At 41.7% G+C, this 18,442-nt stretch overlaps 1 protein-coding gene across 5 annotated transcripts in view; it reads right to left on the reverse strand.

Moving 5' to 3' along the window:
• SRGAP2 (SLIT-ROBO Rho GTPase activating protein 2) overlaps positions 1–18,442 on the reverse strand; it is a 230,777-nt gene that overhangs the window by 67,178 nt on the left and 145,157 nt on the right. For all 5 annotated transcript variants that reach the window (XM_033092387.1, XM_033092386.1, XM_033092385.1 and 2 more), the window contains exon 5: positions 6,197–6,259. In XM_033092387.1, coding sequence (XP_032948278.1) covers positions 6,197–6,259 — 63 coding nt within the window. The remainder of the gene's footprint in view (positions 1–6,196; positions 6,260–18,442) is intronic.

The raw sequence follows: 18,442 nt of genomic DNA on the forward strand, positions 1-18,442 counted from the left end.
TACATACCTCATTTAATCCTAACAATAACTCAATGAAAGATGTGTTACCATTTCCACTTTTAAAGATGAGGAAACTGAGACTCAAAGTGATTAACTCACACCCAAGGTCACACAGCTAGCAAATGGCACAATCGGGATTCAAACCCAAGTCTGTCTGACCACAAACCCCCCATTCTTAGCCACTAAGCACTGGTGTCTCTCCTCTACGTGGGACCAGAACTGGATTCGTTGGGAAGAAAGGTTAAGTTTAGACAAGAGAAGCTTGAAAAGAGAAACTGGTTTCATTTATTAACTAAAGTTAGATCAGTGCTGTCAACTGGGGGTTAATTTGGCCCCCAGAGGACATTTGGTAATGTCTGGAGACATTTTTGGTTGTCACACTTGGAGCTTGCTACTGGCATGTTGTAGATAGAGGCGAGGGATGCTGCGAAACACCCTATGCCAGGGTAGTTCCCTCACCAAAGCATTATCTGGCCCACTACGTCCATGGTGCTAGGGTCGACAAATCCTGAGTTAGAGGGATTCTGAGTATACTAATCCCTTAAGATCAGCTGGAGGTGGAGGAAGGAGTAAAGAATACTGGGACACTGACAAAATCCAAGTACACTGGAGTTTAAAGAATGTCTCATTTTGGATACAGGATGTTTAAAATCAGCTTTACCTTATTCTGAACCTGACATCACTTCCCATAAGTATGAGAGCTACTCTGTATATTCTCTATTCAGGAGAATTGATATTTATCATAGACAGCACTGAAAACCTTTCTAAGTAATTCCAATGGTCCTCCAGGTTTCCAGGTTGACTAGGATGCCAGAAAGAGGCACCTGGTTGCCTGGCTGAAGAAGGGCAGACGGGGGCTCCTTTTCCTCTCTTTTCACCTGAACGTGACCACAGGACTCAAAAGCTCGAGTGAACAGTCATAAAAGTGAATGATTTTTTAAGAAAGTGATTTTCTATTTCATGAAGATGCATAATCAATAAATAGGAAACATTATGATAAGCACAAGAGACAAAAAAGAGCTAAAAAAAATAGTGCCAACAAGAAAACACATGACATAACACGAATCAACAACTTATATTGCTCCTTTCCTCTGCAGAATTTAAAGAACTCTCTTCAAAAGAGTAGAACACTACCTTATTTAAGAAACTATAAATTCCTAAGGTAAGCACCACTTCTTTTGTGTTTTCTTCTCTTCTCCACAGTTGGGAAATATGTCATGTAGACAGTGGTAGTTTTACAATCAATGTTGTTGCCCAAATGACTTAATGACACTGAATCTCTCTGTGGAAACACAGGAGAAGTAAAACTTACGTCCTCCAACTCAAGGGAAAACTGAAGTAACCAAAGGCTGAAGCTTGAATAAGTGATGTCAAAACAATTGGAGAAATAGGACTTGGAGAAATATACATAGTGAGGCAAATACAAACTAGGGAAAAAAACTCAGAAATCTAAATTTAGAAGAGAATTACAAAGAGAATTAACTTTACTTGGAAAAACTAACTATTGAATTCATGTCTTTAGCTCTGCTCCTTCCCTAAGCCACACTAAAATAATGAAAGAGTTTTCATTATTATTATTTTTAGGTATAAATTGAGGAAAACAGAAAGAATAAAAGTGGAAGATGAAAAGCCAGAGGCAAGTAGTAAGCGACTTACTGAACGCTGAATCAGAAGTAGGGAGAGCCAGGAAGCAACAAGACTTATATCACAGAACCCCTAAGAGGAATTGGTGGCAGTGGGATGAATTGAAGGTGGAGCTAAAAACCAGAGAAATCACTGAAAACCTGAGACTGAAATCACTGAAAACCTGAGAAAACGTTAGACGCCCAGATCCCATCCCTCCCGCTCCACAGTGGAAGACTAGCGGTTTATACTCTTAGGGAGGGTCTGTGGACTGGGGGCATCCGGCTCAGCTGAGGATGGTGATACTGAACTTAAACCCGGAGGATCAACTGAAAATTCTATAATGAATGTTGAGATGGCCCAGGTCTCTTCACAACTTGGCCCCCAGACATAGGAGGGAGATCAGAAGAGCCTTGTCTGAGGAATCTGACCATGCAAGATACAAGACCTAGAAAAACTGATATCAAGGCTTCCCAAGAACATAGTCCAGTCAGATCACCCTACAGTAAAGGCCACGGTTGACACAGAACTTCCAATCAGCTTTTCAGTGCCTCACTTTAAAATATAAGCAGGCCCCTAAGATGATCAGACTTTTAAGGAAAATATCTAACATGAAAGACCAAGGCCCAAACAAGCAATTTAGAGGAAACTGAAAGTATACAGAAAGAAAATTTCAAAAACAATCCATCAATAATATCTCTAGGGAGATCAATGAGAAATGAGAAGGCATGCATCATGAGACAAGAACAGGATACAACAAAAAAAGGAACATTTAGAGAACAATAAACGAGTTCTTGGCAATTAAGATTCAATGCAAGAATCTCTCCAGGGAGCCTGACTTCATGGCTCTCCTCTGTGCCGACATGTATTTTACTTGCTGCTTTATTTTTCTGTATCTGCTATTAAAAACTAAATGCCTTGCGTTCAGGGACATCTCTCATTTTCTTTGTATCCCTACTACCTAGTGCTGGAGGCACAGGTATGCAGAGCTGGGGGACTATTAACTGACACTGGTGCAAGACAGCAGGTGCTAAATACCAGTCTGAAGTGGCTCTGCCAGCAGACAGCTGCTACACCAAATCCAGGGGACTATATTCAGGGGGAGTACAGAAGCATAAAACCTCGGGGGCACCAATGGACCCCGTGCTCCAACACCTCTTCTTTCTTTCTCAATTCTAGGGCTTCCTTGACTCTTCTTACTCAGCCAATCCATGGGGCTTCAATGCCACCACATACAATCCTTCCTGGTGTGTGTGTGTGTGTAGGGGGCTTGTCTGAATTTTCCAGATACAGCCTCTGAGTACAACTGAGGCAGCGAATTCCACAGTTCCTTGGGAAGTAGTGTGATACAACTTCAAAGACATTCCTGGATCATCAGTTGTAAAATAAAAACCACTTAAACCATGGCCTACTGCTCATCATGGGGCAAAAACACCCATGGAGGAGACTGCACACTGGGATTGTTCTGAGTAGCAGCTGTGGGAAGCGGCCCCTGGCACAGAAGCCAAGTCAGGGAAATCAAAGCCCCTTCAGACAGCAAAGGGGAAGGCACAGAGGGGCAGCTGGCCACTTATGATGGGAGTCTGGGCCTCTTACCCAAAGGCCTCTGCATTTGGGAACACCTGGGCACTGCCCATTGGGTCATCAAGGTTCAAAAGCACTTACATGATCAACGCTTGGGTAATCCATCTCCCAAAAAGAAGTATTCATGGCCATTAGGGGCACATGCAAGGTAGAGCACTGAATATGGTGGGCTCCTTATAACCTTGATTTCCCTTATCCCCGGCCCCAAAATTACTTTTGTTGCCTACAGCGTCACTGAAATGAGACACCTGCATGTCTTCCTGAAGAGCAAGTAAGGGGAAAGGTCCTTATAAGAAGCCCTCCCTTGGTACAGGGAGGGAGAGAGGGAGAGGTTATGTAGCAAGTAGCTTCCCAAAGCCAGCATACAATGGTCCGAAGTTCCTACTTGGTGAAACCACTGTCCCATGAAGGGTGACAAATGGGCCTGGTTTACCCAGGGCTTTCCTGGGTCAACACTGAAATTCTCATGTCCCAGGTAGCCCTTCAGTCCTAGGCAAACCAAGGTAGTTCGTCACCCTAATGCCATGGTGCTTTATTCAGAGCAGTCCTGTGCTTTTCTCACCCTCCAGAAGAAACAACCCACAATTCTATTCTCTGAACTTTCTAATGGCTTATAGAATCTGAAAACTCATTTGACCCTTAATTGTAGTCTGATATTTCAGGAAATATGATTTCTCCAGTGCCCCCACCCCCCAGGATATGGAGACACCAGTACATGGAGAGTGTGGAGACCTGGGTCACGGAGGTTAGACCCAACCCCCAAGATCACACAGCTAGTGTCGGACCCAGTAGAGTCTGGGGTGCCAAATCCAGGAGACCCAGTTACTACATTAGAGTTTTGCAATCTTGGTATTATTGACATTTTAGGCCAGATAATTCTTTGTTGGGGGTAGGGGGGGCTGCCATGTGCATTTCAGGATTTTAGTCGCATTCTGATCTCTAGCACTCCCACCACAATTGTGACAACCAAAAATGCCTGCAGACATTGTCTAATGTCCCCTTTGGGGAAAAAGTCACCCTGCTTGAGAATCACTGTACCAGAGAATCATTGTCTTCTCTGAAACTTTCCAGTATCCTCTCTTCTTTTTCTTCCCCATTGCCTAACAGGAAAATATCAAATTTTATTTTGGCCTTGGACAGATCATGAGTGTGTGGCAATTCACCTGATGGCAGGGGATACCACGCTCAGCCAATTCTCAGTTTGCACACCAGGGGGAAGACTGTGTGATCTGCGCTGTTTGTGGTCTAACGTACAGTAAAGCACTGGCCATGGGTGGAATGCCTGAAGACTGCTGTGTGAGGTACCAGCCAGCTCAGCCCTCCTCAGATCAGAGCAGCAAGTGCCACTCTAACACAAATTATACCCTTTCACTTATTATTATTATTTTAAATCTTAGCATTATTAGGAGATCGAGGACTCTGAGTAACACTAACAGATCCCTAGACACTGTTCTTCCTCTGCTGCTTTGGGACCCACTGCAAAATTGGGACGCTGGATTTGAGTTAGTTTGGGGTTTTCTGGTTATCCAACCTACTCCTCCCCAGAAACAGCGAATAGCAGAGAGCCAAGATGCTTGCAGGAAAATAAAAGGATTCATGTAATGACTACAAGTATCATTGTCTATCTTAGTGAATTCTTTGCGGGAGAGAGGAGTAATAATAGCTCTCCTTAGTACCTAGAAGATGCTCTAAAAATAAAGAACAGAAGTAAAACATTAAAAAGGGGGTTCAGGAAACTCATCCAGTCTGAAAATGGTCCACACCAACATGCTTCTATTTTTAAACAGCCTTAACTTCATTTGAAAGAAATGAAAACTTGGGAGCGAAACCAAAGGGTACTCTCTATCTACTTGGCTTCAGAGCAGAAGAGTCATAGAGTAGAAATTCCAAACAAATTGCGCGTCACTGGAGACAAATCTGATGACGACTCTACCCTATTTACTTGCTTAACAGTTGCCATGACAAAATGGCCACACCTAGCCTTTTGGATCAAGAACACGGAATTCTCTGATCTCAAATGCTGTGATGCATGTTACCACTGCCTGTCTTCCCATGAATTAAAAAACAAGAAAAAAGAAAAAACAATGCAGTGAATAAGCAAGTGACATCTGATTTCAACACAGGAAATCAATTTCACCTCTGAAACAGGATGGGGCAACCCTGGAGAAGGACACAAAGGCCTGGCGCAGCTGGAGAAGGGGCCCTGGAAGGCTTTAGCTGCACAATTAAATACTCCCTGTATGGTGTCAGGAATTTCTTTGGTGTGCATGTGTATTTTAATTATACTTAACGAAACATAGCTGGGGGAAGCATCACCACCACCACCTCCCAGTGCATGAAGAAACACTCATCAGCTACAGGCATCACATGCTTGAAGCACCAGTCATTTCAGATCAGATTGTGTCTTTTTCTCCAAGCCTGAAGCCTGCCTCTTTGCTGAGCTTTGGCCTTTATAAAAACCGCAGGGGATTGATACAAAGCTCACTCTCACTGGACCGGTCCCTCATATTACGGACACTTAGGATTCTGTGCTTCCCTCTAAGACACCTGCTTTAGTCTCAAACAGGTAGATCAATCCAAGAACTGATGCAAAACCTTGAACCATAAATCCTTTCCAACACGCACATATTAACAGGACAAGGCAGGCTTTGTTCCTTGCCATTAGCTTCGGGGTCTCTGGTTTGCTAATGGGGGTCAGTTGTGCTGGCGACCTAGGCCTTGGATGGTCTCTAGCAATTATGCCCCAAATGAAGCTAGACTTAGCTGGCACAGCTGAGAAGGGATCTTTTTGTGAGAAAGTGGGTTTTTTGGCTCATTCAGGTTTGAAAATAAGAGCGTGAAAGAAGAGATGGGTGGAGACACCCCCAATGGGGACCATGCACTGTCCTCAACCTCAGCTCAGTTCTGTTGCTGACGTGACTATAGCGACAAGCTGCCAAATGCTGCTTCCCACTGCGTGTTAAAGAGCCAGGCAACCCATCTGATTTACCGAGTAGAGTTCATTCAGGACCTTCATCAAATCATCTTGGAGCTGCTGGCCGACTTCTTTACTCTGCAAAGAAAGAGGAATGAAGGTTAATTGGGAAACAGAAGGAGGGAGGAGGTGGGCAACAAAGGCAAGAGCAACATTGGCTTTACAAATAACACAGACTCAATTAAGGCCTATTATTTAATCCAGCAAATCAGATAACGACTCCGATCAGACCCAATTATGGTCAGATTACTCAAAGGTTTTAATAAAATGAAATGTGCCCCTTCTATAGCGAAGCAATAGCAATCGTGTAGAGGGAAAAATGGGTTGTAGCCTTTGATTTTTCAACTGGTCTCCAAAGAGCAGGCCTGAAAACCACATCCTACTAGCAACTGTTGTTAGGTGGAACAAGCTTTCTAGGAGACACAGAGTCAAGCATTCCTGAGAGTTGTGGAGGAAAGTGAGATGAGAAAGAGGATGAGACAAGAAGAAGTATATAAACATGTGAGGACTTCTAAGTATCTAACTAAATAGGAACCTCCAAGCAGGAAGGAATTAGACCTCTTGCTTTATCTCTACCCCAACCTCCCAGGACAGTGGTACCTCAATAATGACTGGTTGAGACATTAGCTAATGCTACTTGATTCTGATGATATATGTTAAGGGGTCTCCAACTGGTTAATCCCAAGCGGTGGTGGCTCTCAGGTTCTTTGTTGCTGCCACCCAGGGCTGGCATCTAACTGCACAGAGAATAGTAGAAATAGAAAAGAATGAGGCACCAGGAAGGAAGAGCCACACCTATATACTGAGTGTTTTATGGCAAGCCCAAGAGAGCAGGGGATAATAACTGACTGGCATCACTGGGTCATTGAGAGGGGAAGCCCTTGTTTTATCTTCTGCCAGCTCCTTCTAGTTCTTTTCTACTAAAAATCAGATACCAACAATGCTTCTACCAGAAACTATAACACTAACCCTGGCCAGCTCAGCTCCCAAGCAAATAAAGGAAGAGGTCTTATAGGTCAAACACATAATCACTTAAGAGCTTGCTATTTTTCAAGATGTATGACTTCAAAAACATGTATTTTTTTCTGACTACAAAAGGAATGTTTATTGTAACAAATAAAAAAACTGCAGAAAATCTCAAAAAACAGTAACTCGTAATTCCTACCATTAAGAAATCACCACTCTAGACTTTGTTATATATTTTTCTAATCTTCTATGATTTTTTTTTTTACTGAGTTTCTGAATCTACTTTAAAAGATTTTTTTTTAATTTATTTTTAATTTATTGGGGTGACAATTGTTAGTAAAATTACATAGATTTCAGGTGTGCAATTCTGTATCACATCATCCATAAATCACATTGTGTGTTCACCACCCAGAGTCAGCTCCCCTTCCATCACCATACATTTGATCCCCCTCACCCTCATCCCCCACCCCCCAACCCCTTTACCTTCTGGTAACCACCAAATTACGTTCCCCAGATTAATTTTCAAGCCCGTGGCCATCCTATGGTCACCGACTGCCCTCCAATCCCCTCACCCTCCCCCATTCTATGATTTCTATGACACTGAGATTACATCATACATGCTGTAAATTTACTTAAATGTATGTTGTGAACTTTTCCCTACGTATTATTCTTCTATAACATTACAATAGACTATATTGACGTAGCTCCTATTCTTGGACATTTGATTTGTTTGCAAGTTTTTACGATAAAACATGCTGTATTACTTTGTACATAACTTATGCACACACCTTTCGTTATTTTCTCCTAGAAGTAACACTACTGAGTCGAAGGCTACTCATTTATACCATTAAATTGCCCTTGAGAAAAACGGTACCAATTTAAAACACCATCAGAAACATGTAAGAACGCTGTTTCACGGTTTTTTGTCTTGACAATTTGATATGGTATCCTATTATAATTTGCAGTCCTTTGCTTCTAGTGAGCCTGAACTTTTTTTACATGTTTATTTGTCATTTTCATTTGTGTTTTACTTTGCCGTTTTTCTAATAAGGAATTCATTATGGAATATAACACGTGTGATCTTTGTTGTGAGTCGACATGAATTCTTACATCTGGTAGCATGGAAAGGGATGGAAGGAGCTCTGAATTAGCAATCAGAGGAGTCTCCTAATCCCAGCTCCTCCACCATCATCAAGGATATAACTTTGGAGAAGTTGGTTAATCTCTCTGGACCTGTGTTGTCCTTTCCATAAAATGAAAGCCTTTGGCTTAAACGGTCCTAAGGTCTTTTCCAACCTCTGCCATTCTATGATTCCTCATGATCTTTTGCTTGGCTTCTTGAATCTGTTAGATTTCAACACCAGCCACTTCAGTGTATGGCTGGTTAGCTTCATTCCATAGAGTAGAAGATAATGAGCAAGTTCTCCTCAGGGATCGAGATGCTCTACAAAACGGATGGTTTCAGGGGTATCTCGCCAGTCTTAAATTTACCATTCCCAATGTCTCTCATCCAATGACCTCAACCACCGGAAGAAGCCACATGAGGGAATGCCTTCCATCTGGGAGCTCACACACCAGCCTCTCCTTCCCATCGTGAGCACAGCTGAGCTCCACTGAAGCAACAGAGGTCCAAGGAGGTGAAGTGAGGCGGAATGACTCACAAACCAGCCTCAGAGTCAGCAACAAGGGCAGGAAGTGACCACGAATATCACTTCCAAGAGCCCTGCCCTCCTGCCTCCGTGCCAACTCCCCCTGCCAGCCTCCCACCCTCCCTTACCACCTCCTTATGTTTAAATGGCCGAGGTTACAGGAGAAAACTCCCGGTCCTCTATCCTGTTGCTTACCCACGACTTAAATAACTTAGCCCCCAGGGGAGGGGGCGAGGGGAGGAAGAGAAATAACATAACCAATAAAACAGCATTTAAGCCCAGGCAGATGTTTCCTTTCATGTACTACTGATTAGTCCGAGACTCAACTATTATCCCTGTTTATTTGAACAGGCTGCTGCAGTGATCCTGACTTCAGGCTCCCCTCTGGCTGAGGGCTGGGCTGGGGACACACGTGTAGCTAGCCCAGTTCAAGTGTCTGATAAAGCCCCCAGCAATCAGGAGCGATTCTGACGCAAGAAGAGAGGCAGGAAATAGCCAGCCAGTACCGCTCTCTTCACAGATGATAAAAGGCCACCCCTTCTCTGTTTTCGGAAACCTTAACTGTGTGCCTTTGGGGCCGAGCGCAGCCCCAGTATCCCAAGAAAGGCTTCTGTGCTGGCGGCTCTGGAGGGACTGTCAGGGCTGGGGAGCTACAAGGGGACCCCACCCAAAGACAAGGGGGACATTTATTCCTGGGCACAACAAAACCTGGTGAGGCCAAGTACATGAAAATGAAGACTGAGGAACCTTTCCATTCCCTATAAAAAAAAAAGCAAGGGGTTTCTAGGCAGAGAAGAAAAAGAGACTTTATAGAGCGGTCTTTGTGTGCTATCACACAGCCTTCATCTCTTTTCTTTATAATTTCTTGGAAGAGAATGAGTCATCTAAACATTGCAGGAAACCAAATAGAAGTCAAGGGAAAAAATTACTTTGGGCAAAGTTTTTCTCTTAAATGTTTGCATAGTAATCTTTGCATGGGGGAAAAAAAAGACGCCTAAATTTAGAAAAGAGATGTGACACAGTTAACAATGCTGGTTCTATGGGATAGGAAATGTAATGGTGTGCTCAGGCTGGGATCTTTATTCTGAAACTCACCACAACCGGTTGGCCAGAGTGTGTTGTTGATGGTGGTGGTGTGTGTGGGGGAACCATGCCAGCTGCTGGGGTGAGGCTGATCGGAAGGCAGTGAGATTGCAAAAGCTCCTGCCAGCTGTGCACTTACAAAATGGGTAGGGAATCCTCCTTTTCCAACAGATAACAGCATCGAAAACCGAACCATAATGCACAGCCTCATTTCCACAAGGCTGACGTCCCAAAGCCTCCTCACTCACCGAAGGACATCGCAGCAGAAATGGAAGGAAACATGAGGCTACATGGTCTGGGCTGCCAGGACTCTAGGGTGGTCACTTATCTTGGGATCAATACATTTCCTGAGCTTGGATGGGTTTACCTACCAGTATTTCCCAAAGAACACTGATTAGGAAAGCGTTTTAAAAGCAGTCCTCATCATGGAGATACTACAAAGCTGTATCATTTGACAGGCACAAAATTATCCCCTATTTGTATGGAAAAAAAAACTGAGCAAGGCATGTCTCTGCCATGTGGCTAATTTCAGCCCTGTCCCAAGGCTGGGCGTATCAGCAGGTAGAAACAGGAGGGTCATTTAGTTCTTTGCTGATTAGCTTGTGTCAGCAATTTTCCAAAAAGAATTATCAAGAGTATAGATCTCCCTCCACCGGTGCTAACACCCCCTCCCCGTCCCAAAGATACTTCTGAGACCAACTGTTAAAAAATTTTTTTTAATTGAATTTATATTTATAGATTTCAGAGGAAAGGGACATGAACCCTATATGAAGCTCTGGCAGTAGAAGCGCCACCAGATGTAGGGTGACAGTTTCAGGGAAACTCACTCACCACTTCAAAGGGCCAAATTTCATGAGATGGAGATTTGCCTGAGATGCTTTTGGTGGGGAAGACAGGACTAAAAGGTTGTTTGGCACCAGGGCCAGTGCCAGGTGATGATGGGCTCTGTGGCCTTTCCCCAAAGCAACTCAGGCTATCAAACCAGGGATGCCATGTAAAGGCTGTGGGGTGCATGGGAAGCGATCCTGGAGGTCAGAGCCCAGGAACGACTTCCAGATATCCCCTTGGCCACACTACGTGTGTATTTGCAGCGGGACTCTCTATGCAGCCTTCACTCACTGATGAAGATACCACAGGATGGCTCTAGGAAAGCTGTGCTCCAGTTATGACCTTATACTCTGGGGAGCCCATGGTAGTACCGTGTTTCCCTGAAAATAAGACCTAGCTGGACCATCAGCTCTAATGCATCTTTTGGAGCAAAAATTAATATAAGACCCGGTCTCTTATATTAAAATAAGACCGGGTATTATATAAAATATAATATAATATAATATAATATAATATAATATAATATAATATAATATAATACAAGACCGGGTCTATAATATAATAGCCGGTATAATATAATCTAATGTAATATAATATAACATAATATAATACCACGTCTTATATTAATTCTGGCTCCAAAACACGCATTAGAGCTGATGGTCCAGTTAGGTCTTATGATCGGTGAAACACAGTATAATATACAAACATACTAAACTGCAAATCTTTTATAGAAAGGTAGGTTGGAAGCTGCCACAAGAGGGACACCTGAAGTGTTTTTATCTTCTAATAATAAGGTAGAGCAGGATTTCAAAAAATACATTTTAAAAATTGAAATCCAGTATAATGTGTGTGTTTATAATAGTACTTATTATGTGCAGTGCACTCTGATATTTCCTGTTCTTTTCTATTCTATTTTTTTATGTTAGTCATAACTCACCAATTTCACTTTACAACTCCTTCATGAGTCATTATACACAGGTCTTAAAAGACTGGGTACACGATAATTGTGGAATCAATAAAGAAAATAGTGGTTAAGGACTGGAGCCCACCAACCAAGACTGGTGCTAAATAACTTGCCCTCTCAAGGTGGCTGATGGGATGCTTTGAAGCAGGTTTAATGACTAGATCTTGGCAAGGGGGAAATGCTGGATTTTAAGGAGTGACCAATAAAAAGTTCATTGGCAAATATTTATAGAACATCTATTATGTGTCAAGCACTTGTGGTTTGACTGGGAATATAGCAGTACACAAAACAGACAGTTTACAAGTTTGCAATCTGAGAAAGATGGGCATTAATCTGATGTCTGAGCCTGTCAGAATCCAACTCTTCCAATTTCATAGGCATTACTAAAAATGGAATTTCTTAAGTTAGTTTTCTTGTTCAAAATCAACTTTTTTCTATCTTAGCCAAGAATTTTCCACACTTTATCCTAACTCCAGAGCAAGTTAGATGTTGAATACAGCTTACTAGAAACAGAAATTTGATTGCAAAAAATCTAGCTATTATACAGCAAATCTTTTTTTCCTTTGAATTTGCCTTTCTAATTTACTACCAGATATTTCAGGTTATAACGATACTGCTTCACTATAAGTGACTCCCAAAGCAGCCACATTCCATTTTTAAAGAATGACTTGAGCTTGTCAGCATCACACAAACTAATCTCACCTGTAGCTCCTTCACTCATAAGTGAATTGGTGTAGTTCAACCTTCCTGTAACAAGTCATATTTAAAAGAAAATGCCAGAAAACTGACACAGTCTGAGACCCAATACCTGTCGCAGAACTTGCCTTCTGAAGTACAAGTGATTTCTCAGTTAGATGCCTATTTAATTATCTGAAGAACTTAGTCTAAAAAAAAAAAATCCTAAAGCTACTAAGACATGAAACCATCTAAAACTAGTGAAAGAGATCTTTCTGTCTTCCATGGTGCCAGCCCACTGCTCTGTACACAGTAGCCATGAAAAAAGTTGTTGAATCAATCAGATCAAATTTTAGTTTAGACTTAAACACTAAGCTTTTGCGTAACAGCAAGACAATATAGTTGTCTTATAGATTATTAAAAGTGGAAACTCCATTAGAAGTTATCCACATGAACTCCCTCAGGTTATAGTTCACAGATGAGCCCCAAAACTTGCAGTGACTTTCCAGGGTCACACAGCTATTCAGTATCCTGTCTAGGACCACATGCAGTATTAGAAGAGGGTGAAACACGCAGGCTCTGGAACAGGATTTGTATTCCGGTTCCACTCCCCAATCGTATGACCTTGGGTAAATTATTTAACCATTCTATGCCTCAGCTTCCACCTCTGTAAAATAGGACAATAATAAGATAATCTGTGCAAAGTGCTTAAAACAGAATCTAGCACCCAGTATGCTCAATAAATGTTAGCTGTTATTTATATTAGAATCCAGCCCTCTCTACACCCACTTGAATGCTCTTTCCACCACACTGTGCTGCATGCTCTTACACCCTCAAATCATGTGCATGATTCATGGTAAGTGGAATTGGGATGGTTCAAAGTCAGGACTGCAGCTAAATCCCTCGATGGGGGACTCAATCAACCCTCAAAGAAGAAGAATCTTTGGTTTTCCTTCTGCCTGGCATTGCACAATCTATTCTCCCCAGTTTTAGTTAGAACCAAAGTAACATTGAGTCTGTAAGAAACATGCAGTTTCCCTGAGGAAAAAAAAAAGCAATGAAAAAGCAGGTATTTAGCAGAAAGGAGGAATTTGAGGAGGGGGAGTGTTGTAGAAGGAAAGGAAGATAGAATGACTTTCTATCCCTCCAATACGTTAAACAGAAAAGATCCTTCTCAGCTGCACAACTGGGGCTTGGTTTTGGTTCAACTGGGTTCATAAATTGGAAGTCCAAAGGTAGGTGCTTCCTCCAGCCTAGGTCAGTGAAAACAAAGACTGCCCATTACCAAGTTCTGGTTTAATGAAAACCAAGAGCTTTCTCCTCTAGGGCACTTGTTTCAGAAAGCCATTTCCTTAGCAGAAGTTCTGGAATGATGGGTAGTGAGATGTGATAACCCACTGTAATGCTAGTGGCCCTGGGAGAAAATCCATGCTTTGGCATGACGGTGAACTCCATGGATTCAGCTCCTACCTTCTGTGGAAGTTCCCTATGCTCTGTTACAACTGACCAGAGCCTCTTGTCATGGAAACACATAAATCAGACAAGACTGAGTCCCACTGGACTGGGGCGGGGTGAGGCTGAAGGCCCTCTGCTCTCCCAAATCTCAGATGGCACAGTCTGAAACACAGGCCTATACCAGTATGAATATTCCTCCATGGTTGTTTCAATCTCTTGGAATGGCCTGTTCCAACACTAAGAAAACAAGCTGAAAGCAACATCCCTTAAAATAATTTATGAAGTGATCCCCCTGAATAATCTAGTACCCACCTGGCACTACACATAGTTATTATAATATTATTGACTATACTTCCTCTGCTGTACTTCACATCCCCTTGATTATTTCGTAACTACCAATTTGTACTTCTTAATCCCTTCACCTTTTTCACCCCGCCTGCCCCTCCCATCAGGTAACCATCAATGAATATGTCGATAAGGAGGTTAGTATCCAAAATTTTTAAAGATCTCATACAACTCAACACCAAAAAACAAACAAACCAATTAAAAAATGGGCAGAGGACCCGAATAAACCTTTCTCCAAAGAGGACATGCAGATGGCCAATAGACATTTGAAAAGATGCTCAGCATCACTAATCATCAGAGAAATGCAAATCTAAACCACAGTGAGGTATCACCTCACACCTGTCAGAATGGCCATCATCAATAAGTCAACAAAAACCAAATCATTTCTTGGTCAGGTTGAAGATGAGTGATCACCCCATCTCCCAGGCAGGAGACTAAAGGTATAGAAATTGTGTCTAGGTGACTGTGGCAACTTTGGGTAGACTGGCACGCAGGGGCCAAAAGACACAAAGACAAACTAGCAACATGAGAGCACAAATCTCTCAGCAGATGTAAAATGCACTCTGGAGGAAAATCAATGGCTTGAAACTGGGCACGAAGAAAAAAAAAGAGCCAGAATGATAAGGTGTTTGTAAGTATATGACTTCCTACAATAAGGAATTCCTGGAGCTGGTGGATGAGAAGAATGCCCAAGTGGCTGCTAGGTGGCCGGGAAGAGGCTGGAAGAACAGGAGTTAAAAGAGCTCATCTGAAAGTTGGCAGAACACAGAGAGGAGGCTGGCCTGGTGGGAAGTTAAACAGGCAGCAGCACCGGCACCGGAAATGCCTGGGGCACTGGGAAAATCGCTGATTAAATACTTTAAGAAAGAGGAACCCAACAGCGAAGGCGATTAATTGAGGGATCTGGGTAGTTTTAGTACTTTTGGAGTTGCCTTTGCAATCCCACTGTCAAGAAAGAAAAAAGTCTCCAGAAGGTTCAGTTAGGGAGAGAGCGTGTTCTTGATACTCTAGGAGCTCGAGTTGGACCCAAAAGGAGCCTAAAACCCACTTGGGGAGACTGGGCAGAGTTCTTTACTGGCAGAGGATTAGAATGCACTCTTTGGGGCGGAGATCGGAGTCAGGACAACTTCCTGCAGTGGCAGTGATGGTCTGCAGCCGTGTGTGCCTGTCCACACTGTGTCCACATGTCCAGCTACTCCCATCAGTCATGGTCCACATACATTTAAAAAAAAACCTATATCCTTGGAGGAGGGCACCTTGTGTCTTGCCAGTACTTCATCACCAATGAAAAAAATCACTGAATTGTGAGAAGGAAAACGTTCAGAGTTTAGAACAGGCGATTTCCAATCTCCCGCTCTGATTTCTCACCTACGTGCTTCAATTTTTCCTCTTTAATTCAGGCTTTATAAATGTTCCAGGCATCCTTGAAGAGAACCCGTATCTGGCTGCAGTTGTTAGGCACACTGCCCATATATATTATTTAGGCAAACTGACTTTTTTTGTCTAGTTGTTTAATACAATAAAACAGATATATTAAATCTCCCACTGGGGTTGATGATTGTCTATTTCTCCTTTTGATTTTGCCTATTTTCGATTTATACATTTTAAGGTTCTGTTATTAAGTATATACATCTTCCTGGTATCTTGAATCTTTAATTATTAATAAATGATCCTCTTTATCTCTAATAATACTTTTTGTATTTAAATCTACTTGGTCTGATTTTATCAGAGCTTTTTCTATCACTTTGCTTTAAATCTTTCTATATCCTTATATGTGAGGTGTTTCTCTTCCCTTATAAGCAATATATACTTCAGTTTTGTTTACTTAAAATCTGACTATCTGTTTTTCAGTTTCAATTTACACTTATTGTCATTACTGATAAATTTAGATTTAAATCCACCCACTGGCTGTACACTATTTGTTTTACCTGTCTCTACGGTCCCTTTTCCTCTCATCTTTTACCTTTTTTTCTTCCATTTAAAAAAAATTCAGGTGCCGGCCCAGTGGCTCAGGAGTTGGGGCTCCATGCTCCTAACACCGAAGGCTGCCGGTTCGATTCCCACATGGGCCAGTGGGCTCTCAAGCACAAGGTTGCCAGTTGGATTCCTTGAGTCCCACAAGGGATGGTGGGCTGCGCCCCCTGCAACTAACAACGGCAACTGGACCTGGAGCTGAACTGCACCCTCCATAACTACGATTGAAAGGACAACAACTTGACTTGGAAAAAATCCTGGAAGTACACACTGTTCCCCAATAAAGTCCTGTTCCACTTCCGCAATAAAATCTTAAAAAAAAAAAAAATTCAGTGGAAGTAACTCTTTTTCGGTATATCCTATGTGTTGTGACAAATGCAGAGTGTGCACTCACCACCAAAATTAAGACACAGAACACTTCCAATATCCATCCAAAAAAATCTCTCATGCTGCCCCTTTGCAGTCAAATTCTCTTCCACCCTTAACTGCTGGAAGCCATTGCAGTGTTCCAAATCCCTGCAGTTTTGCCTTTACCAGAAGCTTCCTTACCTTCTTTTGGGCTATTTTTTATTGATTGAGTTTCTCCCTCTCTTAGATTGATAGATATACTATTTCTCTAGTGGTAACCTTAAATTACAGCATATATCCTTGGCTTGCCAAAGCCTAATATAAATTAATACTTTTACCACTTCCTGGACAATATCGTTAAACCTATTTCCCCAACACCCCCCAACTAGATATACATTTTATTGTTGCCATTTGCATTAATTTTATATATTCTTAAAACCCCAGATTGTTATTATTTTTTAACAGTCAGTATTCCTTTAGATGTACACTCATATACACTGTTTGTTTCTCTTCATTCTTTCCTGCATCTCCAAGCTTTAATCTGGGATCATTTTCTTTCTGCCTAAAGAATACCATTTAGTATTTCTTTTAGTGCAAATCCTGCTAGTGATAAATTCTTCTAGATTTTTCTTATCTGAAAAGGTCTAGTTCACCTTCATTTTTGAAGGATATTTCTTTCAGCATTTCATTCCATTATCTCCTATCTTCTATTGTTTCTGTTGAGAAGTCAGCTGTCAACCTTTCAGTTGCTCCTTTGAAGGAAATACAATAGAACTCCCTTACTGTAGTTTTGCTTGCTGTGGGGTAACTGAAACCATGGTCCAAAATATTAAATGGAAAGTTCCAGAAATAAACAATGCAGAAGTTTTGAATTGCATACTGTTCTTAGTGTGATGAAATCTCACACTGTCCTGCTCCATCCTGCCTGAGACGTGAAACATCCTTTTGTCCAGCGTGTCCACACAGTATACACTACTTGCCCATTGGTCACTTAGTAGCTATCTCGGTTATTGGATCAACTATGATGGTATTGCAGTGCTTGTGTTCAAGTAACTCCGATTTTACTTAATAATGTCTCTTTCACCTCACTTCATCTCATCACATAGGCATTTTATCCTGTCACATTATCACAAGAAGCAGGGTGAACACAGTACAGTAAGCTATTTGGAGGGAGAGAGACCACATTCGCACAACTTTTATTACAGTATAGTGTTATAATTGTTCTATTTTATTACTGCTGTTTTTAATCTCTTACTGTGCCTAATTTATAAATTAAACTTTATCATAGGTATGTATGTATAGAAACCCCCCCGCCGCCCCCAGTATATATAGGGTTCTGTATTATCCATAGTTTCAGGCATCTACTAGGGGTCTTACACTGCATCCCCCAAGGATAAGAGGAGGACCACTGTATGACTTTCCCCCCCGCCCCCCTAGCTGTTTAAAAGATTTCTCTCTGTCATGATTTTTAGCAATTTAGCAATAATGTGCCTGCATGCAATTTTCTTTAAATTTATTCTACTTGGGGTTCATAATGCTTCTTTAATTTGTGACTTGATGTCTTATTTGGGGACAATTCACACCCAGTATCTCTTCAAACACTGTTTCTACGCTGTTCTCTTCTTCTGGGACTTCAAATATATGGACTTCAAATGTATGTTAAGCCCATTCAACATATCCCACAAGTGTTCTATGCTCTCTTTTGGTATTTTCCATTCTTTTATCTCTCCAAGCTTCAGTGTATAATTTTTTTCTGACCTATTTTTCAGTTCATTAATTCTTTATTCAGTTTTGTCTAATCTGCTGTTTAATCCACATATTCACCTCTTTATATTATTAACTGTATTTTTCAGTGCTAAAATTTCTGTTTAATTCTCCCTTTTTTTATATTGAGATAAAAATCCACATACCATACAATTCACCATTTTAAAGTAACAATTCAGTGGTTTCAATATATTTACAAATTTGTACATC

This window comes from Rhinolophus ferrumequinum, chromosome 22, assembly GCF_004115265.2.
Source record: "Rhinolophus ferrumequinum isolate MPI-CBG mRhiFer1 chromosome 22, mRhiFer1_v1.p, whole genome shotgun sequence".
In the NCBI taxonomy this organism is placed as follows: Eukaryota; Metazoa; Chordata; class Mammalia; order Chiroptera; family Rhinolophidae; genus Rhinolophus; species Rhinolophus ferrumequinum.